The sequence below is a fragment of the Magnusiomyces paraingens genome (assembly GCF_902498895.1).
Source record: "Magnusiomyces paraingens strain CBS 517.90 genome assembly, contig: contig3, whole genome shotgun sequence".
NCBI classification, from domain to species: Eukaryota; Fungi; Ascomycota; class Dipodascomycetes; order Dipodascales; family Dipodascaceae; genus Magnusiomyces; species Magnusiomyces paraingens.
The window spans coordinates 3,092,907-3,111,218 of NW_022474069.1; the positions used below are offsets into that span (position 1 = coordinate 3,092,907).

General features: G+C 32.2%; 3 protein-coding genes across 3 annotated transcripts; 2 read left to right on the forward strand and 1 right to left on the reverse strand.

Moving 5' to 3' along the window:
* Positions 1-1,371: 1,371 nt before the first annotated feature.
* On the reverse strand, positions 1,372-3,687 carry SAPINGB_P004265 (uncharacterized protein; the record flags this gene model as incomplete). The annotated part of the gene is made up of 1 exon (XM_031998980.1): positions 1,372-3,687. The coding sequence occupies one exon, from the start codon at positions 3,685-3,687 to the stop codon at positions 1,372-1,374; it is 2,316 nt and encodes a 771-aa protein (XP_031854871.1).
* A 2,214-nt stretch (positions 3,688-5,901) lies between these two features.
* On the forward strand, positions 5,902-8,103 carry SAPINGB_P004266 (uncharacterized protein; the record flags this gene model as incomplete). The annotated part of the gene is made up of 2 exons (XM_031998981.1): positions 5,902-6,891; positions 7,054-8,103. 2 exons carry the CDS (start codon positions 5,902-5,904, stop codon positions 8,101-8,103), a joined length of 2,040 nt encoding a protein of 679 aa, XP_031854872.1.
* Positions 8,104-9,110: 1,007 nt separating this feature from the next.
* Positions 9,111-10,544, forward strand: SAPINGB_P004267 (uncharacterized protein; the record flags this gene model as incomplete). The annotated part of the gene is made up of 1 exon (XM_031998982.1): positions 9,111-10,544. The coding sequence occupies one exon, from the start codon at positions 9,111-9,113 to the stop codon at positions 10,542-10,544; it is 1,434 nt and encodes a 477-aa protein (XP_031854873.1).
* Positions 10,545-18,312: the final 7,768 nt, after the last annotated feature.

Below are 18,312 nucleotides of genomic sequence, written 5' to 3' on the forward strand. Positions count from 1 at the left end.
TAATTCTTAATTCCCAAATTTCATCTAAACAACAAAAAAGGGCTTGGCCATATGGGATAATAATAATAATAATAATAATAATAATAATAATAATAATAATAATAATAATAATAATAATAATAATAATAATAATAATAATAATAATAATAATAATAATAATAATAATAATAATAATAATAATAATAATAATAATAATAATAATAATAATAATAATAATAATAATAATAATAATAATAATAATAATAATAATAATAATAATAATAATAATAATAATAATAATAATAATAATAATAATAATAATAATAATAATAATAATAATAATAATAATAATAATAATAATAATAATATCGCCTATTTCACGCGATCTAGCGCACCTTTCTTTTTTTGGGATGAAGAGAGAGAAAAAAAAAGAAAAAAAAAACAGACAGGAGAAGCAAAGGTATGCAGATTGACTATTTTTTTTTATATATTTTATATATATATTAATAATGTACAATGAGACTTGAAAATCCAAAATTTCAATTGAGAAGACATAAAGATGGTTGTTTTGATTTAACAAAAACTATATATATGGATTAACTCTTGTGTAGTCTCTCTTTTGATAATTAAAGCAAAAACACTCCAGTTATTTAAATTTAAATTTAATTTAACTTCAATATAACTTAAATTTAATATGACTCTTACAACTGTAAATGACCCTGTCACCCCTTGAAAAAAAAAAACGAGATAAACGTATTGTAGAAGTGAAATTTAGTAATGGAAAGGGCCGTCAAAAGAGAATTTTAGTCGCTTGATCGGGTTACTCGTGTAAAGAGGTTTAAAAGTCAACAAATCAAAGGATATTCAAAATGCCAGACTAAATGGAACATTAACATTATTAACATTAACGTCAACAACAGACAAAAGAAACCGCTGGGTTTAGTAAAAGGCAGTCTATTTAATGGAATATTCTGATGTCTTTTTTTATAGTATTTATTATCAATAATGGTAATAATTTATTCGTTTGATTGATATTTTATATTTTTTTTTTCCAATTATAAAAAGACAAAATCAAAAATGTTTCCGATAATAATAATAATAATAATAATAATAATAATAACAATAATAAATCATAATCACAAATCCCATCATAGCTATCCATCCATTGCTCACTCTCTCTAAAGCAGGAATAAAAATAAATCTTTTTGACTTATAAACGGTCACTAATTAGTGACCCCTCTCCTCACAAATAAAATGGATAAATTTTATGAAAAGACATACAAAAAATAAAAAAAACACTTCTATTAATACATAAAACCTTTAAAAGAGATGTTCTTAAGAATCCATAATAACCTTCGTTTTTTTCTCTTTCTCTTTCAGTTTTTTTTTTCTTTACAAAGCAATCACTCGGATCGAAGCATCATCCAGAGCACGGCTACTCTTCATCTCAACATTGCCACCACCACTTTGATCCAGCTTCCGCCGTTCTTTGCGAGCTGCCTTTTGTCGTTCCTTTTTTTCACGTGCACTTAACTTCTTCGGTTGCCCAGCTGCTCCACCGTTACTCCGCCCGCTGCTACTACCCCCCAGAGACGACGTCCGTGGTGGAGGTTGTGATGGATACTCTTCAGGAAGTGGAGGCAATGGTTTTTCAAGCAATATGGCGGGGTCATCATCTTTGAGCATTGCAAATTGCTGCTGATGTTTCAGATTCCCCTTTTCTTCTTTTTCTTCTTCTTCATCCTCCTCAGGATCTTCGCACAACATGGTTTCTAAAGTCGCATCGGCATCATTATTGTGCTCTGCTAACCGCCGGCGTACAGTGGCTTCTGATGCAATATACGGCAGCGAATCTGTAATCATACGTACAGCGTCATCGATTCGATTCTTCTTGCGTTGCGCACGCTGTGTGGTTAGCACTTGGTCATTGCCCGAGTCTAGTTTGAACCTCACGCGGATTTCTGGTGCACCAGTGTATGGGCCTCCGATTCTACGGACTGATGAATAGTGTTCCCACGCATGATATGCAATGTGCATGCTTTCTCGAGACTCGTCACCGTCCTCGCTGGCCCGCACCAAGAGCGGAGGCGTGTCGCGCTGGTGGATGGTAATATTTCTGTTGGTGGCCCGAGCAAAGGCCACAATCTCAGCCTGATCACCAAAAACTCCAAGTTGGGCCATACGTTTAAGTCGCTGGTCTAGAGTTTCGTCAACCACAAAAAATACAAACTCGTCTGGGTGCGTGGCCATGTAGTTGACGGCTGTTGCACGGACAGTAGCATGTTGTTTACCGCCATCGCCGTAGTATTGGTCGCTTAGAGCGCGGAAAAGGCAGTTCCCATCGCCATCGACGTCGTGCACGTAGAGCCCGTGGGCTGCGAGGGTAGGGAAGTCGTTTGAAGGGTTGATTTTGGGGACTGAGGGGGGGCGCATGTGTTTGGAGTGTTGGGCCAGCAGGTTGTCTAGAGGCGAAGCGACCTGCGCGGCGTCTCTGGCATGCCTGGAGAGGTATTGTTGGACAGATTCGGGTTTAGTTGGGTAAGGGTTTGTAGTTTGTGGTGGAGGTACGGTATTAGTATTAAAATTAGTAGTAGGTTGGGGCTGAAGAGGATTGTTGTCACGCCGCACAAAAAGGCCTGGAAGGCGTTGACCGCTGGGATCCCAGGTAGGAGCTGAAGATGAAGGATTTTGTTGGGCTGTTACCAATGGTTGGAAGGGATCACCTGAAATACTGAGGTCTTCATCATCGTCATCATCGTCACCCGAGTCATCGCTAGGTACGCTTGAAAGGTCGCGAGCAAGTTTAAAGTTTCTTGAGACTGACAAGTGTGGGTTATGAGTAAGTTGAGTTTGTTGTTGGAGTTGGAGCTGTGGGGGGTTTGGGAAGACATTATGGGGAGGATATTGTTGATATTGTTGATATTGTTTTTGTTGCTGTTGTTGGTGATAAGTTTGGGACGGGACTGGGATCCGAGGGGATGGGTAGTAGTAGTAACTTGTGGACATTGGTCTTGGGGGGTAGTAGTAGTTGCTGTTATTGTTGATTTGGTTAGGACCTGATGGCATGTAGGTGGATTTGCGAGATGCAGGGACCTGAACTGGAGCCTGAATTGGGACCTGAGTTGGGACCTGAGTTGGGACCTGAGTTGGAGCCTGAACAGGAACCGAAGCTGCAGGAGCATGTGATTGATGAGCTGCAGGTTTTTTAGGAATAATCAGGGCATCATTATTTGTTGTACAAGTACTATTTCGAGACCTACGCTTTTTTGAAGAAGAAGAAGAAGAGTAAGAGGATCGTTGTTTGGATGAAGAAGGGAGAGATGATTGTTGAGTTGAAGCAGAAGTATCGTTTGAGAAGAGGGTTCTTGCAGATGGAGAAGAGGAGGATGAAGGGTTTGTTTGTGGATGGTTATTATTATTTTGATATTGGTAGTATTGTTTTTGTGATTGAGATGGGAGTGGAAGTCCTTGGGTTGCCAATGCTGGGGGTCTTTTTGATGGGTTTTTTGTTGTTGATTTGTTAAGATTGTTAGTATGATGATTTGAGCTTTTCTTTGAGGGTTGTTGTTGTTGACTGGTATTTTTATTAGAAGAAGTTTTGGTGGATTTTGTTGTTGTTGTTGGTTTTACATTTTGGGATGGTTTGACAATCACCAAAAAGAATAGACCAAATGCTGCAACCAGCAAAAATAGTTCCAGCAGAGCCATTAAGACAATGGGATAACAAATATTGATGATGAGAATAATAATATTTATTATTATTATCTATTTGAAGAAGATCATCTCGGGAGAATTATTAAAATAAACAGAAGAATGGAACTTTTTAGGATACTTTTTTTTATTTTTATTTTTATTTTTATTTACTTTATATTTTTTGTTTCTATATCAAAATCCCTTAACAAAAAAAAAAAAAAAAAAAGTGAGACATGTGTGTGAGATTTAATTTTCACACTGTTATTAATTTTTATTATTAAAGAAAAAAAAATGGAATGATTTTTTTAAACCATTAAAGAATTTAAGACCTTTGGTTCGAATCCAATAAATGTTTACAATTATTATTTTTATTATTTTTCTTCTTTACATTTCACAAAAAAAATTGGTTTTCTTCTAAGCAGCCCTATTATGTTTATGTAATCCCCCAACCCGGTTCTTTTTTCTCTTTCTTCAAGCTGTATACTGTACATTTTTAGGGTAAACCCCCAAAAAATTCATGGAAACAGAGCCTAGATGTGAGCGTAGCGAGCCACCATTTTTTGAAAAAAAATGTCAACACCAACAATACAAACATCATTCGAATAACAGTTACGAATAGCAGTAGCACAGGTAAATACTTAATTGCAAATTATATAGTAACACGGGTAATCAACTTGTCAACTTGTTATTATTATTCCTATAAATAATATATAAACAAGAAAAAATATCACGTGATACCAAGTGGTTAGGGTTTCAAATTTTATTTTTATTTTTTTTTACTTTAAAAAGTACCAGAAACTTGTGTGAGCGCCGGGAACTTTTAGCCGGTTTTAAGGTGAGAAGAGATGAGAAGTGGGCATTTCAAGAATATACTTAAAATCAACCTTAAATATGTAGGTTATTTATATTAAATTAAATTAAATTAAATTAAAAAAAAAACAAAAGAAGGAAATGACATGGGACAAAATGTTTTTTTTTTTTAAAATCAACATTGGGTTGTAGAAATATAAATATATTTATTAAAATATCTATTTTTTTTTCTTTTTTTAATAAAAGTCTGGATTTAGACCAAATTTCAAAGATATCTTTACAATCCATCAGTTAATTTTCGTCTTCTTTGTGGATGAAAAATTTGGTTAATTTAATTTTTCTTTTTTTTTTTTGATATTTTAAAAATTTAAAAAGTTAAAAATTCAAAAATTTGAAATTTTTTTTTTAAATAATTAATTAATTATAGTTAATTGAAATTTTTATTTATTTTTTTCTTTGTTTGATTTAGAAATGACCAAAAACTTTTTTGTTATTCTTTTGGTCTGAATTTCAAATTCCCAAAACAAATAAATTTTTTTCTTTTTTTTTTTTTTTGGTCGCGTACGTTAACAACAACAAATAAAGATTGAGATGAAAGGTTTATTTGATATGACAACAAATTAATTTATACCAGATTAAAATATCTTATAGCATATAATAGAAGAAGTACTTGTTGGCTGTAACTGACAAACTGACCAAATACATATTTATTTATTTATTTAAACACACCACCAACAAACATTTGACTATTGAAATATTCGGCTCTTTTGGTTTCTTTTCTTTTCTTTTCTTTTTTTCTTTTTTATTTCTTTCATTTTCATTTTCATTTTCATTTTCATTTTCATTTTCATATTTTCATATTTTTATTTTTTTATTTTTTAAAATTTCATTATTTTTTTTTTCTGTTAAAAATAAAAAAAAAATTAATAAATACGGCAATACGATCGCCCAATGAATCCGCGTGCAAGCCACCCCCCTCAATCCGATTAATTAAACCAATCAAATAACTCAGATTATCTAGATAATCCCGCTCTCGCCGGTTTCGGTTACTTTTTTTTTTTTTTTTTTTTTTGAAAATAAAACTTTTTCTTCTTTATTTCGAAAATTCCTTAAACACGAGAAGAAGCAGGGCAAAAAAGTTTTTCAAATTCCTAAAAAAAAAATTTTTTTTTAAAAGTTTTTATTTTTTTATTTTTTTATTTTTTTATTTTTTTATTTTTTATTTCACAATTTTTTTTTAATACACGCACACACAAACAATACTTATATATTCCTTTTTTTTTTTTTTTTTTTAATCAATCTCATCATTATCATATCAATCATATCCATCTATAAATCACCATCATCTCATACAAACTTACCTACCAATAAATCAATCACACCTAATTTGGTCCTCGTTATCTTTCAATCTTAATCTTTATGGACGACCGACTAATTAACCATAATCACCACCACCGTCTTAGTCGCCAACTCTCCTCTGCAAGTCAACTCTCATCTTTAGGAATCCCAACCCCTTGTTCTATCTCATCAGTCTCATCATCTTCGTCATCATCTTCGTCATCATCTTCGTCATCATCATCTACTTTTAGCTCCACCAACGGTCCTCCTGGAACTTCACAGCACTCTCAACAAACAAGTCCAATGGACATTCACAGCTCTCTCCAGTATGATATGCCCTCAATGGGGTTCCCGTTGACAGCCGGTGGGTCAGACTCGGATTTAGAAGATGGTTTAGATATGGTTTTACAACAGTCTCAACAACCACAGGAGCAGCAGCAGCAGCAGCAGCAACAACAGCAGCAGCAACAACCACCACCTCAACAACAACAACAACATCAACCACTTCAACAACCAAGAGGATTCACTGCAATCTCTCAAGCACAAGGCCTTCCTCAGTCCTCATCGTCATCAACCCAGCAAAGCTTCCTATCAAGACATAAAAAACGCACTTCTCTATCTAGCTCAAATAGTCAAGGGCAACAGCCAAATATGCCTCCGAAAAAACGGCCAAGGAAAAAACCAGTCAGTCAAGCCATGGCCAAAGACATCTTGGCTCGCATGGTTCTAGAACTACGCGCATCCCACAAGTGGACCATCGATGACGATCTCGCTCGAGCGTTCTTCAGCGTATGGTGCGACGTACACCGACAGCACAATCTGGACTCGGGTACCAAAGACAACTTTACACACTGGTTCAAAAATCAAAAAAAGGTTTTCCGCATTTACAACTCTGCCGTTATCAAAAACGGTTACGAAATTAATGAACTCGATGGAACAATCAACTTCCCGTCGGAAGAAGCTCGAAACGACTTTATCCAAGCAAATATCCATTTGGCCCCGGATATCGCGGAAAAACTTCGTGCACCGTATCCCCACTATTCTTTTCTCAAAGAGCTGGATCTCAAGAGAGTACATTCTAATACAAATAATGGTGGTGGTGGTAGTAACAACCACAACAACAACAACAACAACAACAATAATAATAATAATAATAATAATAATAATAATAATAATAATAATAATAATAATAATAATAATAATAATAATAATAATAATAACAAACTTAAACAGCCACCTTCATCATCATCATCATCATCAACATCTTCTTCTTCCTCGGCTCTTCTCCAACAAAAACCTGAAGGTTCAACAGTCACGCCGGATGACCTCGACTCTCCTCTTGACTCGGAAATATCACCAAAAGCCCAGGTCTCACAACAACAACAACTTTATGATCTGGGTCTGGGACCCCCGAGCTCTTTCCATTCTCCTCAAGGCCATCCAACTGCTGCATCGTCAGCCATGCCAACCCCAAGTAATGATGGCACTCCTTCATCCCAACAACCCACTCCTAGAGAAGAGTCCAAAAAAAGTCTAAGTCTTAACAACACCAACAACAATAATTCCGCATGGTGGCCACAAAAACCATTGGCCCCATACATGTACTCAGAAACTACAACCCAGAACCACCAGCAGCTTCCTCTACAACCACAACATATCTCACAACCGCAGCAACAGCAACATCAACAGCAACATCAACATCAACATCAACAGCAACAGCAACAGCAACATCAACATCAACAGCAACAGCAACAGCAACAGCAACAGCAACAGCAACAGCAACAGCAGCACCATCATCATCATCAGAAACATCCACCTCTACCTCCACCACTGCCATTATCTTCTTCTACTTCTTCTATACAGGCTGCTCTCCAACAACATGCTACCCCCCCTCCTCTGCCACTTCCTCAACCACCACCTCCTGTTCCTCCTCCGCCATCTTCTGTTTCTGTCTTATCGTCATCTTCACCGTCTGTACTAGGCTCTTCTTCTTCGACCATGTTTCCTGTACAGCCATTACCACAGCAGCAGCAGCAGCAGCAGCAACAGCAACAACAACAACAGCAGCATCAGCAACAGGAACGAGTGTCATTTCTACGGGCGATTGACGATATGCCATGCTTTACTAGAGACGAAAAGGCTCTATTTTTAAGTAACTACTTGCCGCACCGAACGGCCGTACTCTTCGAGGCAGTCGACCCGGCGTCGCTGGACGACCTCAGGCGACTGGTACGGTATACGTTGTATTGTATGGAAAAGAATTACATTGTTCAACCGGCATAAGGGATAAAGGTCATATTAAAAAAAAAGATCCAGACTTGATCCAATGAAAAAATAATAAAAAAAAAAAGAAAAAGACAAGTGGTGTAATGATTAATATATATAGTACTATACTTTAATATGGCCTTTAATAGTATACTTAATTATAATTATTATAATTATTATAATAATAATTATGTTCTGGGTTGTTTGTTCGTGATTGTAAAATAATTATTCGCAATGTCTGAGTTTGCACTGTTTGGCAACGCTGGCTGCTATTGGAGAGAACAAAAAGGCTTTTAGGCACACACACACACAAATTACAGAAATAATTTAATTATATAAATATAAATATATGGAAATCAAAACTTGACTGAGTAAATAAATAAATAAATAAATAAATAAATAAATAAATAAATAAATAAATAAATAAATAAATATAAAAAAATAATATAAAGTGAGAGAAAAGAGATTGATTTCATAATAATATTTTATATTTATTATATAACTTTTATTTTTATTTTTTATTTTTTTTTTTTTTTTTTTTTTTATTTTATTTTTTATTTTTTATTTTTATATACTTTGGTACCTGTCTTACTATTACTACTACTATTACTAGTACTACTATTAGTACTACTAATATATTTTTCTATTACTACGACTACGACTACTACTACCTACTATTACTTTTTGCTGCACCTTGTCTCATTTGGGCAAAAAAAAGGGCCTTTAAATTTATCTTCTCTTAACTCTCCTCTATTAATACACCATCTTTAATAACCCCAGAATATATATATATATATATCTTTAAGTCCTTTCTCTACCTATTTTTGTATTTTATCATTATCTACATTTATTATATTATATATATATTACTCCTCTCTTCTTTTATATAATTATATCTTAAATATATATATTCTCCATTATATATATATAATACCTCGTATTTCCTTGAACTTTCCTTTACTTTTTTTTATTTATTCATTCATCTATTTACATTCTTTTATCTTAACATTCAAACTTTTCACACAATGAACTACGAACAACCTCTCAGACGAACAACACGGACCGGCCCACCACCCGAGTACGTCGAGTCCTTCAAAAATGCAGCAGAACGGTACCAATGTGTCCACTGTGACCGCTCCTATCTTCATTTTAAGCACCTCAAACGTCATTTTATGAAACACACCGGCTCTCGCCCCCATGTCTGCTCCATTTGTCAAGATACCTTTTGTCGCTCAGACATACTCAAGCGCCATTATGCCCGGTGTCTTCAGAAATTCACAGCAACAGGCAAATGTGCAGCTATCTCGAGAGTCCCCAAACGAATTGTACCAACAACAATAACATCACCATCTCTTTCATCACCATCATCAACAACTACAACTCCGCAACATGCCCAAAATCTTCAATCGACATCCTCAACTCCAAATTCATCTTTACAATCCGCTCCTATACTACCTCAACAAAATCACATCTATGCCCCAGAACCTGTCTTCCCAGGTGTCTATCCACAAGTGGCTACAGCTAACATAGGTCAACAACCTTACTTTACACAACAACAGCAACAGCATCAACAACAACAACAACAACAACAACAACAACAACATCATCATCATCACCACCACCACCACCAAGTTTCGGGGCAGGTCCCCGTCCAACACCAACACCATCAGCAACAATTCATGGCATCCAAAGACCCAGCGTCAGCCACTTCTCCAGCAATTGCTCTCTACAACCATCACAATACCTATCATCATCAACAGCAACCTCCCTTACATGCCCCATTACCTCCACTCCCAGCTGCACTTACTCCCCCAGGTCCTATCCCGTCTCCACCAAAGCCTGCTCCAGGTATCTATACTCATCATGTCACACCGGGACAACAACAACAACAACAACAACAACAACAACAGGTTCCTCCTCCTATGATTGCGAGACATGCTGGCATTTCACCCTCAACTGCAAATATCCCAGGCCCTGCTCCTTCTCTTTCATCATCATCATCATCATCATCTTCATCGTCTTCATCATCATCTTCCCTTTCTTCACCTTCCTCAGCGTCTCCAACCTCAACTTCTTCGCCAATTCTTCCAGGCTCTCATTCATCTTACCAAACTTTCCCATTACACCACCAATCCCAACAGCATTACTACACTGCAACTCCAGCTCATCATCCTTCAGCAACAACCCATTACCCTCCAGCCCAACTTCCAGCCACTCCTCAATTGCCAATCTTTCCCATGACGGCGGCTCCTTCTCCTCCGGGCTCTGATGGTCATTACCAATATCATCAGCAACAAATGCAACAACAGCAGCAGCAACAACACCAACAATTTTCTATGGCTGCAGCAGCAACTGTCATGGGCAACACTGGAGGAATGGGTGCTACACATCAACAACCTCAAACTTCTTACAGATATGCCAATGTTCCACAAAGAGCTTACTACCCGACTCAAGCATAAGATGTTGAAAAAAAAAGTTGCAAAAAAAAGAAACTAGGCCAATTGCCAAAGAGTGTGAGTGTTACAGTTGAGCAGTGCAAATGGATGGAGGCAAAATATACCAAAAGAAAGTTTATAGGCGGTGTTTGAATGTCTTAATCTAATTCTTTAAAAATAAATAAATAAAAGTTCATCTTTTTCTTTACCTTCCATTTGCTAGGTTTTGTCTCTCTTGTACTACAACACTCTTAGTATATTCCATATGTTATTTTTTTTTCTTGCGGTGTGTCTCTGTTTTTCTTTTATGTATATTTTTTTTTATTTTTATAATGTCTCTAATTTATAATAAAATACTCTATGCTACAATTATTTATTATCTGGTATATTTTTTTAAAAAAAATCAAATAGTGTGGACAAAAAACCCTAAAAGAGAAACCTAAACGAGAGTGAAAAATAAACCTTGATTAACAAGATTTTCGATAAGCTGAGCCTTTTATTTATTCAATTATTTTTTAATTTGAGAGAAGTCTAATTCAGAGAGATGTATGTACATGAATTGTAGTAAACTTACATTTAATACTTAACCTTTTTTTTTTTTCCATTTACGAATCTCTCTTGAAATTTTTTTTTCTTTTAAATGTACAGATATATATATATATATATATATATTTAATAGGACTAGTTTTAAAAAGCAAACTGAAATTAAATAACCAACTGTTAAAACTAAAACCATATTACGTCCAACACTATCAAAACCAAATAGATATATTTAACTTAGTGGCAATAATAAATGGCTAAGTGTATACAAGAGAACTCCTCAAGACCCGCAATGTGGGACGCTTTAAAAAAAAAAAAAAAAAAAAAAAAGGGGACTAACAAGACGAGGAAGGATGTGAAATAGAAGCAAAAGAGACTTAGAACTAGTAAGCTTAGACACATATACATATAACAATTGTATACATGGACTAGGAAAGACCCGCCGTGTGTGGGACCCACTTTTGAACACGCGCAAGTTGTCTGCAGCAGGAACATCAGTCAAGCAACAGGCACCGAGCTATGTAGTTGATGGTGCTGTTAATACCGAGAAGGTATATATATATATATAGAAGAGAAAGAGAGAGAGGTTTAATAAAAAAAAAACAACCCAAGTCTCTACACGTGCAAAGTGGGCGCCACGGCGTGCCCTTGCATCAACATGTGGCACGCAAGTAAGTGGTGATTGCGAGTTTTGTTTTGTTTTTGTTTTTGTATGAGTGAAAAAAAGTTCATAAAATAAATAAAATATAATAATAAAATAAAATAAAATCAAATCAAGAATAGGAATGTTAGCTGATGAAAATATTTTTTTTTGTTTTGTTTTGTTTTGTTTTGTTTAATTGAAGAAAAAAATGGTTTGATTTTTGGAAAGAGATTTTTTTTTACAAGATGGTATTTGTGACTTACGAGTTAAAAAAAACAAAACAAAACAAATAAACATTAAAATGTTTTTTAAATATTTTTAAATATTGTCAAATACCATGGTTATTATACATTGAAAACTATTTAAAAATTGGAATTGAAAATGGAATTGAAAATTTGAAAAGAGAACTATGGGAACAACAAGAAAAACAACAACAAACTCTTATTTTTAAAATTGAATTTGGTTGTTAAATTTAAAAAATTTATTTATTTGAAAAAAAAAAAAAAAAAATATGAACCCCAAAGTCTTTTATTTTGAAGTGAAAAATTTCATGAGAAACGAGAGAAAAACAAAAATAACAAACAAGCAGAAACAAATTACCCGATGAGGAAATACGCATTATGCAGATATAACATCACTATTCATAAATATTGATTATTATCATTAATGAAAAGAAAATAAAAAGGCGCGCGCACTCGGTTACCTAAAACAGGCAGGCGGTCCCACAAGGTACCTATAATTATACAATAAAAAAAACGAAATGTTAATATTTTTGGGTACCATACCGTTCCTGGATTTTTTTTTTCAAGTTTAAACAGTGCGTAAGCTTCTAAAAATAGTATGGGTAAATAATTTATGTGGTAATATCTGGGATAATGCAACATGTAAAGTTTGTATTACATGTATTTTTAAAATTTAAAAGCCACAACAACCAGCCAATGATAGTAATATCCAAACAAATAAAAAAAAACACACACACACAATCGGTTTTAATTTTTATTTTATTTTATTTTATTTTTTTTTACTTTTTGAATTATAAATATGAATCTATGCTTGAAGATGTTTTTGGAAAAATTAATATATATATCTATCACAATTATATTAAATGAAAAAAAATACTATTAACAAGCGCCTGTCCAAAGGACACCTTATTTTATTTATTTTTAAAAAACAAAATTCCTTATTATTTTGGCGTCCACAAAAAAAATACATACATATATATACATATCACAAAGGTAAAAGAGAGAATGGAGAGGGACCCCGTGGGACCCACAGTGCATGGCAAAAAAAAAAAAAAAAAAAAAGTGGATAAACGGGGCAAGGAGAAGAGAGAGAAGACAGGAAGTTATTGGTGGTAGCAGCAGTGGAGACTTAAACGGACGGACCCCTTTTAAAACTATACAAAAAATTTAATTAAGTCCTGATTTTGTAGTCCAAGGAAAGCTGGTAAAGAGGGGGTAGTGGTGATAGTGATAGTGATAGTGATAGTGATAGTAGTAGTAGTAGTAGTAGTAGTAGTAGTAGTAGTAGTAGTAGTAGTAGTAGTAGTAGTTTTAATAGTTAAAAAAAAAGACCCTGTTTTTTTTTTTTTTATGATAAACCATTATGATAAAAATAGTCATAGAAATGGATACCAAACAAAAAGTTCTTGAATAAGAAGAAAAAGAAGAAGAATTAGTTTTTATTTTGTAGCCAACGGTTGTTAGTTGGTAATTAAATTAGATAAAAAGAATTGAATATTATTTATTATTATTATTATTATTATTATTATTATTATTATTATTATTATTATTATTATTATTATTATTATTATTATTATTATTATTATTATTATTATTATTATTATTATTATTATTATTATTATTATTATTATTATTATTATTATTATTATTATTATCATTATCATTATCATTATTACCTGGCAATAAAAAAAAACCGAAGTCCAACTAAAAATCCACACTAAGTTTAACAAATGGTTAATAGCGATAAAAAAATTATATACAATAGTTAAAAAATTATTGAGACCAAAAAAAAAAAAAAAAAAAAAAGAATTCCATCATTTTGGTATTTTTATTTTTTATTTCATTTTATTTCAAACATTTCAAGCATTTCAAGCTATTACATTTCAGTTTCAAAGAAATGTGCATAAATGCTTTAATGATTATGAGAGTTTTAAGTAAGTCAATTACTTGGCCGGGATTTTTTTTTTTTTAAATCTATTTGTTTACATGTAATTAAGGAAATAATATTATTAATTAAATGGAATGAATGAATGATTGTCTAAGGAAGAAATACACAATTACATTACAAAATATATATAAAAATATATAGATATACTTTGCTGATCCGATTTGGCGGCAAAATTCTAGATAACCAAGTAGTTGTTGTAATTGAAGCAAATGGTAATAGAAATTATAAAATGGAGTGGCACCCATTATTATTGTTATTATATATACAATATACAATCATAATATTAAAAAAATCAAAGAGTTCTTGATCATTAAAAGACTATTAGAAACTTGGAAGCCATGACAACCTTAGAATCGATTGTAAAGTGATAAAGAGGAAAAAAAATAATAACAATAATAATAATATTATTATTATTAAGGGGGATAAAAGAAAAAAAATAAGAGATAAGCGAATTTTTATTTTGTTATTTTGTTACCAGAAAATGTCTACCTACTAACTTAAATGTCAAATCTTTTTTTTTAGCGATCAAGTTAGTAAACTTAGTTAAACACCACAAATAGGCTCCCGTTATCAGTAACGAAGGTCCAGTTTATTAATTAATCAATCAATCTTTATGCGATATTAAAATGTTTAGTTTTATATAACTGACGTCGTCTCTTTAATATTAAAATTAAGCGACCCTTGAAAATAATAAAATACTTTGGGGGGAGGGGGGGGGTTCTTTTTTTTTCTCTGCCTTATATAACGGTCGCTTAATCTGTTTGGTAAAACAAAGACTGAATCATCTTCACTTCAACTATAAAACTTATTGGTGAGATTGTTCACCAAGGGTCAATCTTAGCCCATCAAGTAAGTACTCAATCATAATTTTTTTATTTAGGAAACCAAGTAGATCTGGCAAAAAAAAAGGTAAAGAACCTGGGTATTTGGTTTTTTTATTTTATTTTATTTTATTTATTTCCAAACATTACCCATTTTAAAGGACTTGACTTGCAAAAAAAAAGGTCCAAATAAATGGTCATAAACATCATCAATTCACAATACGAAAAGGTATTAAGATGAAGGAGATGTCAATATCCAAGAGTAAAGATGATCCACTGAGTTCAGGGGTTAAATTCTTACTATCTTTCTCCTCTGTATCTCTTTAGAATTTTTTTTTTTAAAAAAAAAAAAAAAAAAAGAGTGGCTAGTACCTCAATTCACACGTGGAATACCTTTTCCTATAGAAGGTATACTTTTGTTACAAAGTTCCAATGTTGATTTTTAGAAAGAGAATATCGAATAAAAATAAAATATAAAAAGTACACTATTAGCCCTAAGTATTTGTCTAAAAAAACATGAGCAATTTAAAGATAACCGATCTAGTAGTACGTAAAAACCTGATTAACTCCAGTCATGTTTTTTTAATTAACCCTTGCATGAACTTATTGAAAGCATTCAGAAAATTTAATGGATGTTGACTTTGTTTAACATTCCAAACATTTAAATGTGATGTTAATTGCAACTAAGTGGTAGTACTTACTACTTAATTACCCTTTTTTTTTTTTTTTTAAATATTTTTCAACTTTACCAAATAACGCACTTAAAAAAAAAGAAGGGAGTAAGAAAATAAAGTCTTTTTACCAAAGTTTGGTGGTTATTACTAGCAACCTCATAACAGAAGAAAATTAACCCTCCCCCCTTCCCTCTTTCCAGGATGCTATTGTTTAATGTAATTAGGGCCATTTAAATAACTGACCTGTAGACAAAACGTTTTTTCAGTGATTACTTGACTAAATTGAACTTTTCACTGTAAAGTTAAATGGTTTTAATAAAGATGGTTCATTCTGTTATCCAAAATCAACCTCCCATGTGTTAAATCAGGTACTAGTAGCTCTTTACCATACTAGTAATGCAACATAAATTTTTTTTTTTTGGAAAGAAAAAAAAAAAAAAACATTCATTTGACCAAATATGTAACTAGTTCAGTCCATTCTGTCAACAACCACAAAAATCCCAAAAAATTTAAATATATATTCAATAACGTATTATCAAAATACAAAATATTATACAAGCAAACGATAAAAAAAAAAAATCTTAAATCTTTCTTGAACCCAAAAACTAAATCCAGATCGGGAACAATTGATTCTACAAAAGGTACAGCTCTTTTATTCTCATCTAAGTTTAGTTTGAGTTTACGTTAACCGATTGAGATTGGTTTTGTGGAGAGTCTCTATTTCCCTACCCCCTGAACTTTTACAGAAATCAGGGGTATAAAATTAAAATATGCCTTAAAATCAAAGTATTTTATCTTTACCAACATACTTCAATTCAAGATTTCCTAATCCAGGACAAAAGTCTCCAGTATATTGCATTAACCTTTATCAAGATACAGTATAAAATGCAGACTAGCTAGTTTAGAAAAATAATAATAATAATAATAAACACAAACGTGTAACAATATTGTGATAAGTTTATGCTTATGATCATTAATTATTAAAAAAAACAAACCCGGCCGAGTTTTTTTATTCAATTCTGTTGACAAAATTAATCAACGGTCTTATCCACTTTTAAGATTTGAAAAAAATAGTTAATCTTATTATATATAAGCTTAATTATTTTTATTTTTATTTTTATTTTTGTTTTTGTTTTTGTTTTTGGAAATGCAAGATCGAAGTCGAAGCAAGTTACATCACCAAAAAGAAAATAAAGGGGCAATAATAAAAAAAAATAGTCTTGCAAACTAGTTTTCTTTTTTCTTTTTTCTTATTTTTGTTTGGTAACCTGGTTTCATTATAAAAACAAATCTTTACTATTTCCCAAGGAAATGGGTTTTTGCGTTAAGATAAAGAATACTACATCGTAACCACTCTTCTTCCTCTTACTTTTTACCTAAAAAAAAAACTCACCAAGTTCTCATGGAGATAAATAATCTCATCCAACTATGAAAGGTACATAGTGTACCTGAAGTGTCAAAGGTACAGGCACAAGGCACATTTATTTGTACCTAAGATAAAAAAAAGCCAAATTTAGAAGGGAATTCAAAGATATCCAAAAGAAAGATAACAAATTTCCAAACAAGTTATAGTATAATTGCTAACGCAAGACCCGGTGTAAAATGAAAAGTCCAAAAAGGAATGACGAGGTTGAAATAAATTAAATAAAAAAATATTTGCAAAGTGGCTTGAAAAAAGAATGACAGTGAATAAAAATTTACTAAAAATAAATAAAAAAATATAACAAAAAGTGAAAATTGAACTATTTGTTAAAATACTTCAATACTATATAGTCATAATAAATATTATTGAAACCAGTATAAACGTTAATAGAAAGATCTTAAAAGTGACTTGAAAAAAAAAAAAATTAAATCAAACCAAGTTGATTGACTTTTAGAACTAACTAACAGAGAAAAAAAAAATATCTTTTAAAAGCAAAAAAATAGATTATTTCTTACAAATAAAAAATGATAACTGAATTTTTTTAATAGCTTGATTTTATCTTTTTAACTTTGCTAACAGTCTCTTCGCCGGTAAACAAAACCAGTTGATCCACTGATGAGAAACTTTTGTTAAAACAAACCATTTTACCATTTTACCATTATCCCAAAACCCTAGACTAAAGATCATAGCTTTTTTTTTTTTTTTTTTTTTTTTTACAACACTACCCTACTACTACTAAAATTTTTGTTTCACTAAGATATATACTTCACAAAAAGTTTGTTTATTCTTTCTTACCCACACATATGGATCTCGCTGACAATGTCTATCATCAGATTGTTACTAAGATCTACGGCAACATTTGCCGACACTTTCTGAACATGAGGGACTGTTAAGTTGGTAAACTAACAAAATAAAACACCCAAGATATTAATTGCAGACACTGAAACTAAGGAGAAGGATACCAGAAAAAAATATAAAAGTGGTAATACTAGATTTTCTACGCCTTCTCTTTGTGATCTTAGTACAAGGCACTTTTGACTAAAAAAACTTACAAAATCTTCAAATATTGCTTGCTATTTTTTTAGTACACACCAGGAATACCCTTAAAATGAATACCTCGGTTAGCATTAATGGTAAAAGATTGAAATTTGCTACCAAATGTTTTAGTCTCTTCTAAAGACACTAAACAAAAGACCTTGTGACCATCTCTTAATAGAAGCATTGGAAAATACAAGCCAGTTTGTTATTAAAGAAAACGATATAAAATATTCTATTAAATGGATTTTTGGGCAAATATTATTTAATAAATAAAATACAAAAACTATCAATCGAATAAGACAACAAAAAAACTTTTTGAGTCCAAAGCTTTAGAAACTTAAAGCTATTTTTTTTTCAAATAAATTAAAAGCTTTTTAATTTTTTTGGTTTCTAAGTGTTATTTTTTTTAAAACTAAACATAAACCCAAATGATAATCAGAAACAGAAAATGTAATTTTTTATT